This window comes from Aquila chrysaetos, chromosome 15 (assembly GCF_900496995.4).
Source record: "Aquila chrysaetos chrysaetos chromosome 15, bAquChr1.4, whole genome shotgun sequence".
Classification (NCBI taxonomy): Eukaryota; Metazoa; Chordata; class Aves; order Accipitriformes; family Accipitridae; genus Aquila; species Aquila chrysaetos.
The window spans coordinates 3,622,109-3,643,282 of NC_044018.1; the positions used below are offsets into that span (position 1 = coordinate 3,622,109).

General features: G+C 44.7%; 1 protein-coding gene across 2 annotated transcripts; it reads left to right on the forward strand.

The window, feature by feature from the left end:
- The first annotated feature begins 648 nt into the window (after positions 1-648).
- LOC115351407 (L-threonine 3-dehydrogenase, mitochondrial) lies at positions 649-14,677 on the forward strand. 2 transcript variants are annotated; one of them, XM_030038078.2, is made up of 10 exons: positions 741-759; positions 2,711-2,822; positions 6,261-6,462; positions 6,813-6,855; positions 8,302-8,372; positions 9,391-9,540; positions 9,630-9,802; positions 10,654-10,744; positions 11,218-11,487; positions 11,720-14,677. In XM_030038078.2, the coding sequence occupies exons 3-10, from the start codon at positions 6,279-6,281 to the stop codon at positions 11,857-11,859; spliced, it is 1,122 nt and encodes a 373-aa protein (XP_029893938.1). In that variant the 5' UTR covers positions 741-759; positions 2,711-2,822; positions 6,261-6,278; the 3' UTR covers positions 11,860-14,677. The 2 variants fall into 2 exon arrangements, with proteins under 2 accessions (XP_029893937.1, XP_029893938.1); XM_030038077.2 differs by lacking the exon at positions 2,711-2,822 and having other exon boundaries at positions 649-759.
- Positions 14,678-21,174: the final 6,497 nt, after the last annotated feature.

Below are 21,174 nucleotides of genomic sequence, written 5' to 3' on the forward strand. Positions count from 1 at the left end.
ATAAATGAACCTGTTCTTGAACCTCTGTATGAACGCCTTCTCGGAGGTAGAAGAATTTTCCATCCGTATGCTGATCATTCAACAGTCTTACTCCCAAGTAATCCTGCACAGCTCACCATTTTGCCATGCCTTCTTCAACAGTTGTTTAATCGAAAGGTCGTCTTTGGCAAAACGGGCTGGTTGCTGGTCCTTCTTCTCACCCGGAGGGATCAACGGCAGCACTCATCCTGCTGAAGGAGTTGAGCAACGGGCCACCGAAGAGAAGTTTCTTCACCGTATCTTCAGTTACCCCTACCCTTTTCACAGCCGGACAGGCTTCGCGACGTTCTCACCTTGCAGCCCAACGCGGCGGACGCTCTGCGGTTGGAAACAATCGTTTTTTACGGCGGCTTTTGCCGCCGACCCTCGTGCCGGTGCCCGCCCCGAACTCCACCTGTCCGCGGCGCGGCCAGCGGCCGCGTCCCGCGGGCAACCTCGCGCCTTCGCCCTTGCCCGCCGTCCCCTCGGCGCCACCGAGCCTCCGTCCGCTGGGCGCCGGCTCACCGAACACCCCACTCGCCTCGCGGGCCGTGACATCACGCCCGCCTGGCGTCGCTCTGACGTCACGGCCCTCCCCCAATCTCCTCCCCGACAGGCGGTGACGTGCTTTCAGCCCCGCCTTTCTCCACCTCGGGGCCTCTGGGGGAGCGGCAGCCGGAGCCGGCGAGCGGAGGAGGAGGAGGAGGAGAAGAAGCGGCGGGAGCTCGGCGGGGACCGCGGGTGAGCGCGGGGCCGCCCGGCTCCACGGCCGGTGACCGGCCGAGCGAGTGAGGCGAGGGGCGAGTGAGGCGAGGGGCGGGCGGGCGGGCCGGGCCGCCGCTCCTCCCTGAGGGCCGCCCGCCTGAGGGGCGGCGGGCGCCGCTTCCCGCCCTTGGGCGCCGCCTCGTCTCCGCGGGCGGGGAGCGGGAGCGGGAGCGGGCTCTGCCCGGCCGGGGAGCCGGCTTCCCCCGCCGGCTTCTCCCGAGGGGCCGGGGCCGGGGGGGGGGGGGGAGGCTCGTTGGTCTTCAAAGGCGTTTCGCTTCCCACCGGAGACCTGGCGCGGGCTGACACGATGGCACCAGCCTCCTCGCTTCATCTGCGGCAGCGCGCCGTAACGCGGAGCTTTCCCTTATCACGCTGCTCAGCAGCTGGTACAATCTGAATTATTACTGTTATTTTTTTTTTTTCCTTTGGGTTGCTGAGGTCAGGTTTCTAGCGGCGTTCCAGGCTGACGCCGTTTCTTGGCGGGCTTCGCGAGGGGTATGGCGTCATCCCGCCGTCGTGCGTCACGTCTGTAAAGCGAGCCGCCGAGGTTCTGCGTGCGCGTCAAGGTTATTTTCACCGAGGTTAGCCAGCGGCTGCCTGCCAGAGAGAGCGGCACAAGCCCGGCCACCCTCCTGCCCTGCCCTGGCGCGTCCGCCGTGCCAGGGGACGCAGGGAGGGATGCAGGGTCCCCTTACCCCAATTTGGGGCTCTCCAAACCGGAGGAAATGCCAACAGGGGACGTGGGATGGCTTTTGGTCTTTCCAGCTATCCAGGCTGCGTTAGTTGTTGGTTGAGCTGAGAAGAGTATCCCTTAGTTGTTGCAGGTTGAGCGCTCCAAAATGCGGTGATCCGATGGGCTTTCCAGCTGGCAGCACTTGGGCACCAGGGAGTAAGGCTTTCCCGTGGGACAGGCAAGGAGGCGTGTGCTTCGTCTTCTGGATGCCCGAGGCGGGCAGTATCTTTCCACTTGAGCTCTTCTTGGTACGGTTGGAAAAAGTAGAGGAGCTTGCCAGTGCATAAGCCCTTCTTCAGGTCTGAAGCAGAAACCGTGTGGTTTTGGAGACGAACATGAGTTGAGAACAGTAGGTTGGAGTTTAGTGCGTTGGTGTGGACCGTATGCCCGAGGATGTTGGCCATTTTGAAAGTACTGGTGGTTGGGAATCTGTGAGATCCTGTGCCCTAGGGAGTATCTTAACTTTCTTTGAAAGAAGCGAGTTTTGGACTTCTTTGGTTAGCTCTGTGGAGCAGCATCCCGTGGCATCTCAGCAGCTGCACAGCCCCAAGAAATGCTGTGGGAGATTTGGGGTTTGGTTCTGACCTACCTCTCTCTCCTCCCTCTTTCCTATTTTCTTTGAAGCTTACTGTTGTGGGATTTTCCAGACCAAACCCATTAGTTTCTTATCTTTCTTATGACCATAATGTTCTATTAATAACTAATACATAAGAAACTGCTGGTTTCTATAAACATGTTTTTGTCTTTTATATGAGCAACAGGTGCTTGCTGCTTATGTAACACTTTGGAAATCTTGCAAAGGAACAGCAGCTGGCAGTTAACCTGCTAAATGTCGTTTTATGAACCTGTTTCTTTTTTCCCCTCTTTTCCCCCTCCCTGTGCTTTAATCTTCTTACAAAACTCAGAAATTTCCTGCTATCCAAGGGAGATTATTGCTTTACATTTGAACATGTGTTTGCCTTATACTAATCCTTTGCATTGCAACCAATTAGTTTAAAACCTGTCCTTCAGAGATGACCCTAGGTTGTATGGTTCTGTTAGTTAAAGGACCTGGTTACGTAGCTTCAGAGTCCTCTGCCTATCACAAAGTTACAGACATTTCAAAATCAAGCCAATGTGAACAAAGTGATATCCCTGGCTGCTGCTGCTCTCACGCGCATGCTTTTTTTTTTTTTGCTTGCCTTTTTTTGGAAGGTGTGGGACAACTCCTACTTTCTGTCAGGTTTTGATTGGCTTTCAAAAGAGGCAGTGTCCTATAAATTGCCATCTCCACTCTGCTTCTGCACTATTACCAGCTGAGGGACAGGTGAGTACAGAAGAGGAAAAATTCCAGCATGTATTGCTTAATACTTGAAATTAGCGTTGGTTATTAATTTAAATTAGTGGGGTGGGGGAAACTCAGCTTCCGTGTTTCAAGATAAAACTTCCTCATTTTACTTGATCTAGAAAACAAAAGAGCTAGTTTCTAATACCAGTTTGGGTCAAGGAGTAAAACCAGTGACTGAGAAACCAGTCAGAAGGTAATACGGGGAGGGTGTTTTGAAAATATATATTTTTTTTTTTTTTTTTTCCTCCCGTTCCTAAAAGTACAGGCATATTCCTCTTTGGGATAGTAAGAAAGAGAAACCTATCAAAAAACTTAAGGGTTTTTACATCAGTTAAATGAATACTTTTTGTGTTCAGAGCTGTTAATAACTCCTTGAAGTTATTTAAAATGAGAAACTCTGATCTAGCAGAATGGGCTTTTCTGTCCAAGTTGCTTTTGCGAGTTAATCACTGTGTTGAGGCTTCCTTTACCTTATGCTTGGTTTGGGGAAGTGTTTTTAAGGCGTACTATTAATTTCTTTGTACATCTGTGCATTTGTTGGCAACTTTAGAATTTAATAGCTAGTTACACCATTTTTTCCCCCCTTCGTATTTGAAATAGAAATGAATGCATGTTTTAGGTGGGATTTTTGCATTTGGCTGTGCTGCTTGGTGAGCCAGGGGTTTTTTTAGTGTGTGGTATAAAATATGTTTACTGTTCTTTCGAGTGAGCCTAGACTTGCAAGTAAATTCTCAGCTTAAGCCTGTGTGGTTTCACTCCAGGTGCGTTCGGAGAAACCAGTCCAGTAGGTGGGAAACCAATTTGATCCCAGCATGGCATTTTTAGTAGCAACTAACTTTAGTTTGTACTTTGTGTGCAGAGTGCAAAATGCCTTTTCAGGTACTTTAAGGGGAAATTTTCTGCAACAGAGAGCAGTGAGTCTCTTAGTGCTATGATTGTTTATTATCCCACTGAAATAAGAAGGGATTATCACGGCTCTTTAAAGGGCTAACACTGCCCTTTAACACTCTTACGTTGGTTTCCTAGGGAGAAACATGTCTTATGAGATTGAATTGTCTGGATATGTCTGCCTGATGCCTTCCTCCCCTGCACACCTAACTATTTTTGCACCTATTGGCTAATTTCAAGTAAGCTGGACAGGGACTGAGTCTCGAAACTAGCAAGAACATGTCTGTTTTGTGAAGGTGGGCTTGCAGGGGAGGGAAATCTCATTCATGCCTTGGCTGAGCATCAGAGAATGGTTGTGGTTGGAGGGGACCTGGAGGTCATCTGGTCCAACCCCCTGCTCAAGCAGGGCCACCCAGAGCCAGTTGCCCAGGACCGTGTCCAGACGGCTGTTGAAGATCTCCAAGGATGGAGACTCCACAATTTCCCTGGGCAACCTGTGCCAGCGCTCAGTTGCCCTCACAGTAAAAAAGTTTTTCCTGATGTTCAGAGGGAGCCTCCTGCATTTCAGTGCATGCCCATGGCCTCTGGTCCACCGGGACCACTGAAAAGAGCCTGGCTCTGTCCTCTTTGCACCCTTCCGTCAGGTATTTATGTACATTGATATCCCCCTCAGAGCCTTCTCTTCTCCAGGCAAAACAGTCCCAGCACTCTCAGCCTTTCCTCATAGGAGAGATGCTCCAGTCCCTTCATCATCTTCATGGCCTATCAGCAATATAAGCTGAATTGTACTATTCAACGCTAGAGAATCAAGATAGGAGAAAGATGTCATAACCTCTTAGATAGCAATTAGTTACCTCTGAGATTGAGTTCTCAGGAAATGAGGCTGCTTCACTTTCAGTGCTCAAGGAATAGCTTGTTTGCTCTAGTTTTGTAGGTGGAGTGAGATGTAGGTATATAGGGTTGTTGTATAACAAGGAATTGCAAGAGACTTTTGCATAGCCTAGAGACGATAGAGCGATTGCTTCTGTAGCACTGTGACAGGAGAGGTACAGCTTTAACAGATCAAGCCTATAATCGGGGAGACTGATCCCTCTAATGGATTTGTGGCTGTGAGGTGCAGCAGAGGCTTGGCTAATTCATCAGAATACTAACTGACCATGCTTCTCAAGGCAATGAACAAGTGAGCAAACAAGTCTAAGGGGGGGGAAAGATGCCTCTCAGAATAAGTCTCTTTGATCAGTTTAAATATGCAAATGTGCTTTTTAATAATGGACTTTTTGGGGGGGGTATTTTATTAAGCATCTGTTAAGTAGTTTATCAAGTCTTCCGTATTTAAGTAGCAAGACTCCCTAAAGTATCAGAAAATTCTCAGCCTTGTGTGTTGCCCTAAGTGAAAGGAACACCCATGTTAATTACTTGTTTGCTTTTCTATGCATACTAGAATTGGTAGTGCTGGCATTCATCTGCAGCAATTAGCTGCTGTAATTTTTTGTTGTGGCCTTCCTTCTCCCCGACTCTCCTTTTTGTAATACATGCCACAAGAACACGTATGAGAAAGGAATTGACAGGGCAATCTCAAGCAAGCTAGTTTGAAATATGTTTTCATCTGGGAATTTACTTATTCTAGCACTTTGGGAAAGAGAGTTAGAAGTTGTTTGAAGGGGGATAAGGAAGAATTTAAGTGCTTGTGCTTTAAGAATTGTATTGAAAAAAGTAAACTCAGATGAGTTGTGGATGCATGTGCAATTTATTTGGGGTACATTCTTCTCCATTTCCTTCCCCAATATGAAAGATTTGGAGAGAAAGAAAACCAAACCTGAATGTAGTTCAGGGTAACTCAGGTATATTTTTGCAATGTGTTGTTATGAATGAATTGTGTCTTTGGGGTTTTTTTGGGTGTTGGGGTTTTTTTGGGGTTGTTTTTTTTTTTTTTTTTTTTTGTGTGAAATAATTAGGACATTTTCATGAGTCTTGGGTAAATACTGCTTTTCCTTTGTTTGCTTCCTGGGTACTGTCCATCATGTGTATTAAGTTTGAGCAAAGCAGTGCTCTTTAAAGAGATTTACTGCTGCCTCTGGCTTAGCTGAATCTTGCTGATGCAATACTAAGAAGGCTTGCTTCATGGCAGTCTACAAAACTTTCACTCAAAAATACCTACGGTGAAGCTGTGTAATCATAGCAGCTTAACTTGTTGAGTTCTGTATTTTTTGTCTTTTGTGCTTGAAATCATGGTTTCTAGTGACTGTTTTAAAAAGGCTTAAATTTGAATGATATTCTCACTGTTGATTATACTGGACTCTGTGCTGGGGCTGTGGATATTTTATTGAGCTCACTCTGGTGAATACATTACCTCTATTCATGTTACTTCACAGGCTGCTTCTAGTAGACGTGGCTTTCGGTTGGCATGTCAGCTAGGACTTGGATTGCATCAAACTTCTCTGAAACCCTTCACAGTTTTTTTAAGGGAGTGCTTAAAATGTTTAATGTGGTTGAGTCGTTTGCGACTAATCTTTTCTCTTGTTCTCACAGCATATTTGAAGAAGGAAGATGCCAATTGTCAAAAACGTGAGCAGAGCTGTCAGCCAGCTGCTACAGAGCTCTGGTTGTGGATGTGGGATTTCCATCGTGCCTGTTCGATGCATTGGAGTCTCACCTCGCCAGGTGGCCTCCGATGCTAGCTTTCACTCGGTTTCTTTTTCCGAGTCAGATCATCCTCGGGTGCTAATTACAGGTCAGCATTCCTGTCATAACTGTATCCCTGCTCCAGCTTCTCAGTCAAGTCCCCCACTCCCTTCCTCCCTCCCTGGTGAGCAGAATACTGGAAAATACTCAAAATATTCTGGAATTGTGATGATCTTTCCCCTATGGTGATAAGGTTGGAGTCCATGTGAACTTCTGTGCTATTTTTGTTCCAGAAATCTACTAAAACCAGTTGATTGGGTTTTCCTTGAGAAAAATACAAAAGCTTTCTGACTCACTGAGAAAAATAGTACTCATTCCTGATGTGATACATATAATAATAGAACTCTGTGTTTTGATATCACTTTTTCTGATTTTTGTCTCTTGTGCATTGCCTTTTAGGTGGTCTTGGCCAGCTTGGAGTGGGACTTGCTAAGCTTCTGAGGTATGTCATGATTCTCTGACTTGGTATTAGTGAGGAATTCAAGCTTTAGATACCACTTCTAGAAGCAATAATTTTCTGGGAAGTTTATAAAAGAATCCTAGTGACAATTGCAGATTCTTTTTTGGCTCTGAGTTTTGTAAATAACTTTAAATTTTCGTCATCTTTTTATTTTTTAATCCTGTGCTTGGTTTAGGTTCACTGACGTACTTTCTGGGTGTGCACTGGTCACGATTCCCAAAATAACATACTTTTGTCTAAGAGACTAGCCGCTGAGTTCAGTTTGCTTCCAGTTAAATGGAAGTATTCAGAATCTGAATCCCTAGAGGATGGTCAGTTTTCTTTTCTTTTTTGGTCTAGCCAAATAAGGCTGGATTTGATTGCTCAAAAGAGAGACAAAGGCTGTGATTTTATGCAGGTACTACAGGAGTGAAAAAAGTACAAACATCCACTTGAAAACATACATGGTCCTTTGCTAACTACCCAGCTGTTGGGCTTTGCAACTGCTGACTTTTATCTCTCAGAATTTCAGTTAAGTAACTTCAGGAATAAAGTGCCCTATTTGGTAAAGTACAAACAAAAATAAAGATCAGGATAGAAGATATTGAAGTTTTTATGATTTGGTGAAAGATGAACTGATGTAGCAAAAGGAGTAAATCAAATTTTTTTTTTTTTTTTTATTTCTTCTGGCTTTTTCTGTTCCCCTGCCTCACATACACAGTTATCTTATTTTTTTCCATGGTATCTTTCGAAGAAATGTAAAATGCTCTGAGAGCTCTCCCTGGCCCATATCATTGTCCATATCCACGCCTGCTCAGCTCCAGACTATCATTTGCATGTAGAGACAGTGTTTGTTGTAGGTAGTGTGGATTATGACCAAAAGTGAGCAAACTTACTGCATTCAACACTGTGTTGCAGTTTGAATGTTTTCTACCATTTCAATGATATATTTAAAAATCATCCAAATAATGGGAGGCTGGATTGTATTCCAATGCCATCAGACTTGCTCTCTGCGATCGCCTTCTGCTGATTAGAAAAGTGCAAGGCAGAGAATACTCGGTTGTGTTTACTTTGTTGATATAAAAGTAGCTGCAGTTACAGCATGCTTAGTGGCTTTTTGTTGTCTGCAGGGGAGTAGATTATCTCTGGGTAAAATTTTCAGCAAGAAGAGGGTAGGAAGGTCTGTCTTCTTGACAAATTTTTATTTTCTAAAAGATTTCTCTATCCTTATGCAGTCTTTCACTGCTACTGGAAGTCATTTACTAATTTGCTAAGATGCTATATTAACATTTAAAGGATTGGGGGGGAGGTTTAGTGCAATAACCGATTGCATTGCGGAAATTATTCTTCTTCTCATATTGCTCCTGTAAAATAAAATAGCAGCATAGAACCGTATGAATTATCTCGAAGACTGTGGACTCACTGTACCATGTGGGTATTTTTACACAGGAAACGCTTTGGAAAGAACAACGTGATCTTGTCTGACATTAGAAAGCCTGCAGATAATGTTTTTTATAGTGGTAAGTGACTGGGGAAGCATATGGAAAAAAAATCTTGACTTTACCTCCGATGTTGATAGACTAATTACCAAAATGTAAAAGATAAGTGTATTAAACTGCACAAGTTGCTGTTTGAAACTTCTGGATAACGCCTTCCTGCTTTGAAATCTTGCCAAGACATTGATTTCTTCTGTGTATTATTCCCTTTTGCTAAATATTTTTCTTGTCATTTTTTCACTGTTGCTTTGCCACTTTGTTGACCAGAATAACTACTTGAGTCAAGTGGAGCTTCACTGTTGTGGTTCTGCTGTAAAAAGAGATGCATTTATTCTACTGGAGGGAACAAGTTGGAAATGAAATTTGTGCTTTGTTTTTCCATGCTCAGGCAATTTTTATGATAAGACGAATGTGGAGTAGGATTTTTGGATTCTTTTGCTTTCATTAGAAACTTGCATAAGGTTTTCTTCATCATTATTGTTTAATGATGTATTTAGGTATTTGAATAGTGTACACTAGATGTACCCTGTTTTCATGCTGTTGACTGGATAAAACAGGAGTTCTTGCAGCAGTCTGTTGTTGAGGTAAACGTAGCAGTTTCCCTTCATTTCTCCTGCTTATTTACTAGTTTATTGACCACTGATGTTAGGTGTGCATTCTGCTGTGCAGTCAAATCCTGAATATAGGTATGGTCAAGAAGCAGCAATTTGAGTTTCATGTGGAACTTTTCTTTACATCCATTTAGGACAAGAGGAAATGGCCTTAAGTTGCACCAGGGGAGGTTTAGATTGGATATTAGAAAAAAATTCTTTACTGAAAGGGTTGTCAGGCATTGGAACAGGCTGCCCAGGGAAATGGTGGAGTCACCATCCCTGGAGGCGTTCAAAAAAACGCGTAGATGTGGCACTTCAGGACGTGGTTTAGTGGGCATAGTGGTATTGGGTTGATGGTTGGACTCGGTGATCTTAAAGGTCTTTTCCAACCTAAACGATTCTATGATTCTTCTTGGCATTCAATTTCCTACTGGTTCCATTTCTTCTAGGTCCTTTTATCTATGCGGATATCTTGGACTACAAGAATTTACGTGAGATAGTGGTGAATAATCGGATAACTTGGCTGTTTCACTATAGTGCTTTACTCAGTGCTGTTGGAGAAGCAAATGTCCCTTTGGCCAGAGCTGTAAATATTACCGGTATGTGACAAGGGTTTCAAGTTCCTCACTCCTACAGAGGCTTGAGAAAGTGCAGTGTATGTTCTGATAAATCCTGTTATTTGTTCCAGGTTTACACAATGTTCTGGATATTGCGGCTGAGCATAATTTGAGACTCTTTGTTCCAAGTACTATTGGAGCCTTTGGACCCACCTCTCCTCGAGATCCAACTCCTGATCTTTGCATTCAGAGACCAAGGACAATCTATGGAGTCTCCAAGGTTCATGCGGAGCTCATGGGAGAAGTGAGAATTTTTTATTTTATTTATTTCATGAAAGTTCCGAGAGGACTTCATTGCTTTTGTAAGATTCCTCACTGCAGTGTTCTTTTCCCCATTCTTTCCTTCCTTCAGGCTTTAGTACTCAACAGTAGTCTGAGACAGCTCTTAAGGACAAACATCTTTTGAGTTTTGTTGGAAAAAGTACAAAGAATTGGAAGCTGGCAAACATCTAACTTCCAATATAATTTCTTTCCCCTGTTCTTCTGACTTTGGCCTCTGTGCCTCATCTGCCAATATGAATGGCATTGCATAAATGACAGTGTGCAAAACCTTGTGACAATATGCTAGACAATGATGACTTTGGGCTCCCCTGTCCCGCCCTGCCCCCCAACCTCCCCAAAAACCCAACTCTAAAGTCAAAGCTGTGGGAGTCTGTATGTGCACAACTTCTCTTTCAGCTTTGGAGTTTTATATAAACATAACATTGTTAAAGCTGGTATTTTTACGTAGTCTCCTCACACTTGAAATTTGGGAAGGACAGTGGCAGGTCTGAAGGCTGTATTAACCTGAAATGTCTCACAAACTTAGGAATTTTCTGTTTCTGAACACTAGATCTAGCTAGATCCTACATTAGAAGCCAATCCATATTAAGAATCCATATCTGCTGATGTGGATGAAAACTAGAAAAGGGTAAGCAGAGAGCTCAGCTACCTGACAGGGAATGGAGACTGTTCAGTAGTTCCTTTTCTTTCATCCCTGTCGTGGGATGGCTACAGAATGAAGGTTCATCCTGTGGCAGATTTTTCCCATGAAATCAATGAGTTGTGTGGCCTTGTCTTGGTGTGTAAAGCTATGCTTCTCTCCTCCCTCTGTAGTACTACCATTACCGGTATGGCCTAGACTTCCGCTGCCTGAGGTATCCAGGAATTATATCTGCTGACTCTCAGCCTGGTGGGGGAACAACTGGTAAGTGACTTGTGCATAGTTCTCAGTATTACAGCAAAAACATAAGCCAATACAGTAATTTTTACTGTGTTTGTAGAAATTTAATCTGTGGGAGTATAGAGCATCAGTGTAGAGGTGCTATTTCAACAGTGTTACAACAATACTTTTGTCCACTCTAGCCTAGGGCATAATTTCGTAGCCTTTACATTTAAACAGTATCTGAGAGATTTTAGATTAATTACAGTCGTTGAGACCATTTCCTTTAAAAATATTTTAAACTCTGCTGTCTTGCTGCATTATGCAAATGCTAGAATAGCATCGGGATATTTTGGGATGACTTCTTATGCTCCTGCTGTACAGCTTAAATTGTACATGGTTCTGCTGCTAGACTTTAGACGGGAGACTTTGGGGCTGGCCTGAGGATTCTTGACTGTCATGAAGTGAACAATGGATTGAGGCAGATGAGTACACACATCCATTGTTCTTTTCTACAGATTATGCTGTCCAGATTTTCCATGATGCCATAAAGATGGGCAAATTTCAATGCAACCTAAAGCCAGACACTCGTCTCCCTATGATGTATATTGATGACTGTCTGAAAGCGACTCTAGAGGTCATGGAGGCCCCTGCAGAGGCACTGAGCATGAGGACGTACAACATCAGTGCCATGAGTTTCACTCCTGAAGAGCTGGCACAAGAGGTGCAGAAGCATGTTCCTGAGCTCCAAGTGACCTACGATGTGGATGAAGTCAGGCAGGCCATAGGTTAGTATCAGCTTTGGCAGTGGGTAAGAAAAAACGTTAGATTGCTATAGGTTAAGGGCGAAACAAAGTTTCTTTTCTTTTTAGGCACTTCCAATTGCTCCTGTACAATTCAAGTCTTACAGTTTGAAATTCAGCTTTAGTAGTTCAAAAGGCCAGTGATGATATGTCTTGAACTTTAAAGAAGTTTTTCTTAAACCTCATGCTCTTTGTTTCTTCTCTCTTTTCACTGCAGCTGACAGCTGGCCAATGAACTTTGATGACAGGAACGCCCGGAGGGATTGGGGTTGGAAACATGATTATGATCTCCCTGAGTTGGTGACTACGATGTTTAGCTTCCTTGGGTCTGACTCCAGGATTGCTCAAGCTAACTGAAATACTTTGTAAGATGTTTCCAGATTTCCACAGAGGACCAGGAAGAAAAGGCTAAATTAGTTTATAATTTTCTGAGTCTTAGAGCATGTCAATTATTAATATTCATAAGTAGCAATAGAGTTGGGCAGAAACGTACTGTAGCTGGAATGTACTATTAGATAAACAACATCATTTGGTACTGTCTCCAAGCACGGCACCAATGACAAACACAGAATTCTTGAACTTTCACACTTCAGCAGCTAGAAAAAAAAGCAAAAAAGCACTTACTCCTGGCTGATGATTCTCCAATCATTCTTGCTGCCTGCCTCTTCTTTGGCAAACAACATGGGGCAATATTGTCAAAGCTGGTGTTTCAGGCATATCCTGCAAAGTTAACAATAGGTTTTTCATTTTTCCTGATGGAGGATGTTAGATCATAGTAAGATATGATCCTTTCTACTCTTTGCTTACAAAAGAGAGATCAGAAGAGCAACTTCATGTTTCCAAATTGCAGGGGTCGTTGCAATTCTAGTTTGAAATCAAACTTTGGTCGATAGTTCCTATTTATATATATATAAAAATATACAGTGCTGTATAAAAATACACTTTTCTATACATAGGGCATACAACGTAGCATTATTCTTATAATGCTTATAAATGTGTGAAGGGGAATAGGACTTGAATTCTCATTATGCTTTAAAAAACCAGGGTTTACAAGCTAAGCTTTGTCCTGTTCTTTGAAAGTGCTGCTGCCTTCAGTTTAACCTCAGAAGTAGATCTGAAATCCAAAGAGTTACATGTATATGAATCTGGGGTGTATTTCAAGAAGGCAATGCCCAGGTATGGGTTTATTGTTAATTAGCACTAGTTTTGGTTATCCCAGTTGTTTGCCGTGCTAGCACAATGGTATACTGCCTGGAGCAAGTTTTAAAAGTGGGCTGATGATGGAGCCTTACGGTAGAGTCAAGTCCAGCCTTTGAAACCTGTTCATGTTCCACGTGCACTGTAAGTGTATTTGTAGATGCTATTTATGTGTAACTGTTATACGCTTTTATTCTTTAGAGAGGGATCCAGAAGCTGAAACCATCTTCTAGCTGAAGTTAAGGGCTGTTCTGCTCACTGAGTTTCATGCACAGGAGATTCTGGGATTGACAAGGGAGTCTTAGTAGATGCATGCAAGGAAGATATGTCTATTCAAAAGCTGCTTGGGAGACTTTGAGAAATGACAAACTGGAGAGACAGGAAAGCCATTTTAGGTAAAATGCCAGTTTCCATGGATGTGAGTCTGAGCCATCGGCTACTCTAGCTATAGCATGCCTTCAGAAACAGCATCTGGGAACTTTTGATTTTATTTTTTTTTCAAAGAAAAAATATCTTTCATTTTCAGAATGAGTGGAAATTCCCTATATGAAGCTCTCCATCTTTCTTTGTCTTGTATACTCCAATAGCGTGTGTAGGTATACACGTTCAAGTATTTTTTTTGCCTACAACTTGTTTGCTATATTTCCTGTGACGATGCTTTGGTAGTTGCGAGTCTGTTATGTCCTCTGTAACCCTGCGGTGTTTCCTCAGTAAGTGGATAACTGACATGACCAGATTTCTGTCTCTGTGAAGGAGTCTACATGCTGCAGGGAATATGTTTTCTCCTGAAAGTAACCTTCGAATGAAGATTCTGTGGTGAAACCCAGTTATTTTAAACATTTGTTAAACTTGTATCTTTTGGTTTTGTATGTATCTTATTGTTTCATCTGTTGGCAAAGTATGCGTTTCCCAGGTATTTAAGCTCAAAAGCCTCTAAGGTTATGGCCTGTTATTGAAACTTTCTTTTTTATATTGTTTACGTTTCTGAAAGGACAAGTTTTTAAACTTTGGCCTCTGTTGTAACTATCACATTGTTCAAGTGTAATATTTGGCCCAATGGGCCAGCAAAGTTGGCCCTCCATTCATACCCTACAAGGAAAGACTGGCTCAGGTTTTGGCCTCTGCCCTGCCAAAACAGGATTATCTCCTAGTAAACTGTTACACTGAGCTGTCAGATGAAGGGCTTTAATGTGAGCTGAAGTGTCTTGTCCATTCCAGTCTTTCATAATTCAGACCCTGGGGACTCCTCATTGCCTTTGTGTAAAATAAAGAGTTGTTGACGGGTCTCACTCCATTTCTTTGCTTCACTCGAAGTCACAGGGTCTAGTCCCCTCACCCTTGTTCAGAGCTCCAGTTCATATTAGCAAGAGTGAAGAGCAAGAATGTTCATTCTTCTGAAACACACTGTCTTTGGGTGTGGCGTTGCACAAAAGCTTTGGATAAGGTGTTACAGTGAAGGTGAAACTCAAACCTATGGCATTTTGAACAAATTTTTTTTCTTTTTTTTTTTTTTCTGCCAAAAGTTGCTGACTTCATTTAGGGGCAGCTGTTTAAGAAACTTATTTTGCAAAATCTGAAATAAACCATATTGCAACAGAGAGTCATTTGGAAGTAAGAAGGCGGTGGTAATTGAGGAATGTGATTAGATGTGTCTGCAAGGTCTGAGTCCTGTTTGAAATTCTGGCTTTCAACCTGTGACCAATGATGCATGTATTCTTTTTCCCCTATCTTTTCCATTAACTTCTGTTGTAACTGTTACAGTATTTTCTGTATTAAACCAATTTGATGTGGTACAAAATGTCTAACTTTTGCTACCCATTTGAAGTTTGACTTCTGGGCAGAGACTTCTCTCCTGACATTTGAGCGTTGTAGCTGTTAAATTACCTATTCAGGGAAAAAAAAAAGTTGTTAAGAATATTTTTTCAAATATTCTAAGTTGTGGATGATGCCTACTTTAATAAAATCCTATGCAGATGTAGCCTTGTTTTGTCATCCTTGCTTAGAGCATGTAAGAGCAGTGATGAAGGATGCTGGTTAGTGCTGAAGCCTCAAATGTGTGTGTTTTAACTTTCTGCTGACTATTCCAGTCGCTCTGCATAGGGGAAGATTGCTCACGGGCAGATACAGCATGGTTACCCTTTAATCTTCAGTGAGCCACTAGGCAGGGGTATGGGTTATGCTTGTAGATGGCAGCCATCCAAAAAGTGCTGGTTTTCAAATATTCCTCTTTCACTTCTAGGGTTCTTAGCCCTTTCTCACGTTGAGAAGCCAGTTGGTGTGTCTTCAGCCATTTTCTGTCTCTCTTTACATCTGTGCAGCTTTGAAAGGGCAAGAAGAGAGCAATGGTGTGCTGAGGGAGGTGCTTTAGAAAACGCATGCCAAGAATTTAAGTTTGTAGGGTCCTCGTTTCTGCTTCTGTGCAGGTCTTGACTCCAGCTCTTGCACAACTAATAATGTTGGTCGTTGGGAGAAGTTTGTGCAGACATGACTGAGAATGAGTGCGCTCCTAATAATTTACCGTGGACCCACCCTGCCTCGTTAATCAATGAATAAACACTCCCTTCAGGTTAAACAAGGCCTTTCCCTTCTCCTACGCCTCAACTTTCTAATGATGGGAACTTCTTGTGGAGGAAGCATTCCACTTGACTGGGGTTTAATGACTAATGCAGCCATTATGTTTCTTGCAGAACAGGTGAGGGTGTTACAGCACCATGCTCTTTCTAGCTACTTCACTTTGCTAATTAGTTTGACTCTTGTTCACACATGCTCAGTCTCCCTTCTATAAGTGCTATAGGTGACAGTGCTTCATCTAACGCTGCCCTAGCTGAGGAGGGAATTGCTATTATTCTTCAGGTCCTTCGTCAGGCTCTACAAAAACAAGTATTCCACCTCTCCCATTTTCCCTCCACCCTGTTCCTCAGAGATTTAAGAATATCTGACCCTGTAATCGCATTCATGCAGCAAAACTAAAAGCCCCCTGACCTTTCTGCTTTCAATCCTCCAATCTACTTCTCCTTCTTGCTGGCTTGCCTTGGAGTCAGCGATTGACTTTGTTGTCCTCACTTTGCTGTTCCCATGTAAGAGGGAACGCACAGAGCTGAAGCAATGCTGGCACACCATGGTTATTGGTAGGCGTACGCTAAAAAGCTTGAAAGGAAGGAGCTGTGCTCCTGCTCGAGGTGTGAGTGCTGATGGAGCGTGCTTGTTCAGCTTCCCCTAGGTTTTGGAGTCATACTGAACGATGTGCCTCTATGGCAATGTGCTATTAATACCCAGACTGCTGAATTTGAAACAGGGCCCCAGGGAACGGGTCCTTCTGTCATGCTGAAAGTCACCGCCCAAGCCTGGGATAGAAATGCAAATCCTGCCTGGGTCTGGGTCCTGCTGCAATGATGAATTCCCAATATGTTAAACTTAATTCCTTTGTTTAAGCCCATACGGATGCAGCTGCTTTCTGCTCTTGGCTGCCTAAGACATCAGAGAGAGGTGCAGAAGAGGAGGGACCTTCTTCCCTCAGTGAAACAGCACGAGGGCTGCAGGTGATTAACCTCTGTGCTTTTGGAAAATCCCTCCTTTTGCTCCTCAGGACGGAGTCAGGCTCTAACGTACCATTTGTCGGGAGCTCTGCGTGCCTCCGGGGAAGAGAAGTCAAGCCCGGGGAGGCGGAGAGAGGAGAGTACCAGGGTTAGCCAGAGGCCAGGAGCGTGGCTCGGGGGGGGGCCGTGATGCCCACCTTGCAGCCCTCCTCATGACACCCCATGTTTTGGGCAGGGTTGGGGGCTTTCCTGACACCCTCGAGGCAGGTTGTTTCTATTTTAGGTGAACGTTAGCTGGTGTTGCGAAACCCTTGCCCTTTTCCTGGAGGCTCCGGCCAGACGAGTGCTCTTCAGGCTATTTTTGGCTTCAGACCATAGTTGTATGCAATCCTAAATTCGCCGCAGATCTGAGCACTCCTGGCACGCTGGGGCCGAGGGGGTGTGCGGGGGGGTGGGCTCGCATATACCCGCTGGGTAGCAGTGTCACAAGAACTGTTGCTGTCCTTGCTGGGTGCTTCATTTTTTGTCACACGGGGATGGCTGTGATGATGCCTACCTCCTCAAGCCAGGGCCAGCTTCTGGAATAAAACCGGGTATTTAAAGATGACCGTAACTCCATAGAGCAGCTAAGAGAGTTGGCAGACATGGCTGGCTTTTGGCAGCGGAGACGGGATTCAAAAGACATTTGTGCTTCAGCAGGGCCGTTGTGGAACTCAAATCTGGAGTGGGCATTGCTCAGCCAGCAAAGAAATTTGCTTCTTGCACCTGATACTGCAATTGGGAGCAATTTAGGATGTTTTCCTTCAAGGTGGCAGTGATTATCTGTGTATTTTTGAGGAATCGAGCCAACAGTTTGATAAAATTGAGATCCAGTTCAGCGCTGGAGTGGTTGTCCAGTACAACCATCATCCACCCTGACACAGGGGTTGCTTCTATGCATTTAATAGCTTCCGGTAGATGTATTTTCTATAGTCCTCTGAGGAGCAAACTAAAGCTCCTGAGAAGGTGCAGCACACGGGTTAGTGTTCAGCTTTGAGGGGATTTAATCTTCTTGTCAAAAAATATAAACGACTGAGTGCCATCTACACACCGTGCTGCCCTCTCCCCCTCTCTCAGGTGGGTCCCCACAGCAGAAAAGATCTAAAGTGCCGGACAACATTTCTTCTGGGCTCGAGTAGAGTACTGATATCCTGTGAAGCAAAGTTCTACAAACCATTCAATATTTCCATTCTGCTTCCTCCTCCCTCCGGCCATCCTGTAAAGCGTGGTCCCACCTCCTTTATCTCTCATCCTTCCGATGGAGGTGTGAGATTCTCCAGCCGGTCTGGGGGCCCACCAAGATCTTCCTGGGAGCTGCTGCAGGCACTCGCTGCTAAGTGTTTTTCTAGCTGCAAGTGCCAACCTTAAAAAAAATGGAAAAGTGCTGGTTTCGATGACATTTCATGTGGAAAATATATAGATTTCCTATAAAAGACATTTTTTTGAGTGAAGTCAGAATCTTACCGTATAGCAGTAGAACAGGACGTTCAGTTTTATTTTTCCAGAGCAGCCTTTTATCTTGAAATATGTTTCACCTCAGATGATTTCAGACGGTGAGAAATTCCACTCCTTTCCTGATCCAAAAGGCATTTCCCCAGCACAGAAATGCTAATTTCTCTAACTGCCACGTTTTCCTGGGCTGCTTGGGCAGACCTTATCTGAGCACCAGGAAAAGCAGAAACCCCTTACAGATGTCGATGCTTGAAGGTCATCTTATTTTTTGTGTTATTGTAATCACTTTGGCCTTTAAATACAGAGCCATCCCCACACCACTGTGCAGGTACAGGCTGGAAAGATCTTTCCAGCCCTAAAGTTTTAAAGTCTTACAGCATGACAAGAGGTGGATATGGACAGATGGAAGAAAGAAAAATGGGCTTGGAGTCACGGTTGGAGGCAGAGAGACCTGGATGGTTTGAAGACATCTCTGTACATCTCCTCAGCTCTTCTGAAGGTTTATGTAAAGCTGAATGGCAAACGGCCACAGGAGGGGTTATTTCTTAGCACAGACATAACCTCAGGAGTCTCAGCCAAACTTTTCCAGAGGAACAAATGAGACCTTCACGTGAGTTAGCTCCCAGCCTGGTTGTGGATGTCCTTGGATCCCTGGCTTTGATTGGCACCGTCAGCCACTGTCCTAAGGAGGAAAGCAGCTGAGGGTCCAAATCCCTGTCAGTTTGTGAGTGGGGTTTGGGGCAGGAAGGGATTTGGGGCTGGGGGGGAACAGCACAGTTTTACCCAGATTACAGCTGATGCCTCTTCTCCTTATGTTACCTGCCAAGCCCGTCCCTGGGAACAGGTCAGGGATTAGCCCAGAGCAAGAACCATACCCAGCAGGCAATTTTGATGCAGTGACCCTGTTTTGGAGGGCAAACAAAGCCAATATATGGCTACAGCAAGACTCTGCCAGCCAGAGAGGGCCCAGGCTCTGCTCAGGTTAGTCATGCAGTCCCTCGTACGGGTGTCTCAGTGTCTGGCATGGGGAACCAAGAAGCAGGAGAAAGGGGACGTGGCACAGCAGTGTGGCTTAGGATGTGTCCCTCCTTGGGACCCCACAGCAACAGGCTTGGCCATCTCCAGCCTACCCTTCTGTGCTGGTTTTGGCTGGGATAGAGTTCATTTTCTTCACAGTAGCTAGTATGGGGCTGTGTTTGGGATTTGAGCTGAAAACAGTGCTGATAACACAGGGATGTTTTCATTACTGCTGACCAGTGCTTACCCAGAGCCAAGGGCTGTTCTGCTTCTCACCCCACCCCACCACGAGCAGGCTGGGGGGGCACAAGGAGTTGGGAGGGGACACGGCTGGGACAGCTGACCCCAAATGACCCCAAGGGATATTCCAGACCATAGGATGTCATGCTCAGCATACAAAACTGGGGAAAGAAGAAGGAAGGGCGGACGTTTGGAGTGATGGCGTGTGTCTTCCCAAGTCACCGTTAGGCGTGATGGAGCCCTGCTCTCCTGGGGATGGCTGAACACCTGCCTGCCCATGGGAAGTGGGGAGTGAATTCCTTGTTTTGCTTTGCCTGCATGCGTGGCTTTTGCTTTACCTATTAAACTGTCTTTATCTCAACGCATCAGTTGTTTTCTCACTTCTACCCTTCCTATTCTCTCCCCAATCTCACCTGGGGGGGAGTGAGCGAGCGGCTGTATGGGGCTTAGCTGCCGGCTGGGGTTAAACCCCGGGACCTTCGCACTGAGATCCTGGGACTTGGCCATCCATCCATGCTTGGGAAGAAGCATGAGGAGGCTCTTGAATATCTTCCGGTAATCAAATCATATGTCCCCTGCCCCCCTTAAGTTCAACAGGTGTGTCCTCCACCTCGCTGCTGGTTGCTCAGCATGTCCCTGCCTTTGTTCCCAGTCCTGTGGGCCTCCTCAGCCCCGTCCTTGTCCAGGGGAAAGGGCTGGGACCGTGCTCCCGGCAGGATAAACGCATCCCCAGGAATTTCCCTCCTGCAGTGAGGTCACAGCAAGCTGCTGGATGGGTGGGATGACCTTTAGACCAATCCTCAATAGAGGAGGTTCTTGGCAGGGGATGTCAGAGTGCAGCTCCAAGGACACCAGCGAGCCGATCATTTTTTGGCAAGAAAGGAGCATTGCTGCAAAGATGATCTCGCCCTACCTGTCTGGTGCAATAGGTCCTTAATCTCTCCAGCCTTTCTGTAATGCCAGGGTAAAGACCTGTCATCAGCAGAACTGTTGCAAAAGCGTTGTGTCAGAGGAAAGAAAGCAAAGTCCAGAGTTCATCCACCGACCATCCGCTTCCCCTTCAACTGATGCTGACGGTTCTTTGCATCTGAAGCCCAGGATTGATGAGATTTGGTGCATTTTTTAAAGCCCTGCCTCCTGGAGTCTTGTGATTCCGAGCGACTCTCAGGTGAGGTTTAGAAACAATCCCTACCTTTCTAATCCTTGTACTTTTAAGGAAAAAATAATCCTCTGAAAATGAATATGAGCTGTATGACCTCAAAAATCTGTAATTAATTTTAAAAAGTACACAGTTTTAAAATTTTGTTACTATTTTATTTATAATCATTTTTTCTATTCTTATTAACTTCCTTAATTTAGTGGACTCACAGTTTTTCACTGTATGGCCACAGCAATATTCATACATTCCTTTGCTAAATACAGGAATTACACTCTTATTGCTCGGATATGGCTTGTCAACATTTCCTAAATTGTGATAAACTGCTAACATGACAGTTTCTTTACAGTGTCTTATAGGGAGCGCATCACGGAGTGTCTGAGTGTGCTAAATTACACAGAAACACCACCTCAAGGATGCCGTTTCATGGAATAAGTAGTTTATTGAGCTCCAGCACTAGGGAAACTTGGTTTGGTGTGGAGTTATGTCTTGCAGCTGATTGATGTGGGTGTCACATAACGAAATAAATAATGTTCCTTTTGCAAATAGACATCCCCTCCCTCTGCCTGAGTCCAGGCCCCTCACGCCCACACATGTGTTCCTCCATGCCCTTCCCTGCTGCACTTGCCTTTGGAGAATGCAAAGGGAGGAAAGGTCAATAAATGAGCAATTTCCCTTTCTTCATAGTACTCCTTTTTTTATGTCATCTCTCCTCCTTCCACATCTGCTTGTTTTTTTCCATAGTTATATGTGGGATAAGCAGGTTTGAAGTTGTGCCAGGGCCCACTAGGTGTCACAGCTGGCCCTGTTGAAGCCAAATGTGCTTTGGAAACTGGGAATAACCCCAGTTCCTCCTGCAATCTCTTCCCCACTTGAAGGTGGTATGAAACCTGACATAGAGAACAACAACAAAAAAAAATCCCCAGTCAGGTAACAGCCGTCTTTACCAGTACTGAGGGCAGGAGGAGAAGGAGTCGATGAGGTGCAGATCCTGCTTGTTCAAGCCCAGGGCATCTGATCGTCTGGTTTCCCTGG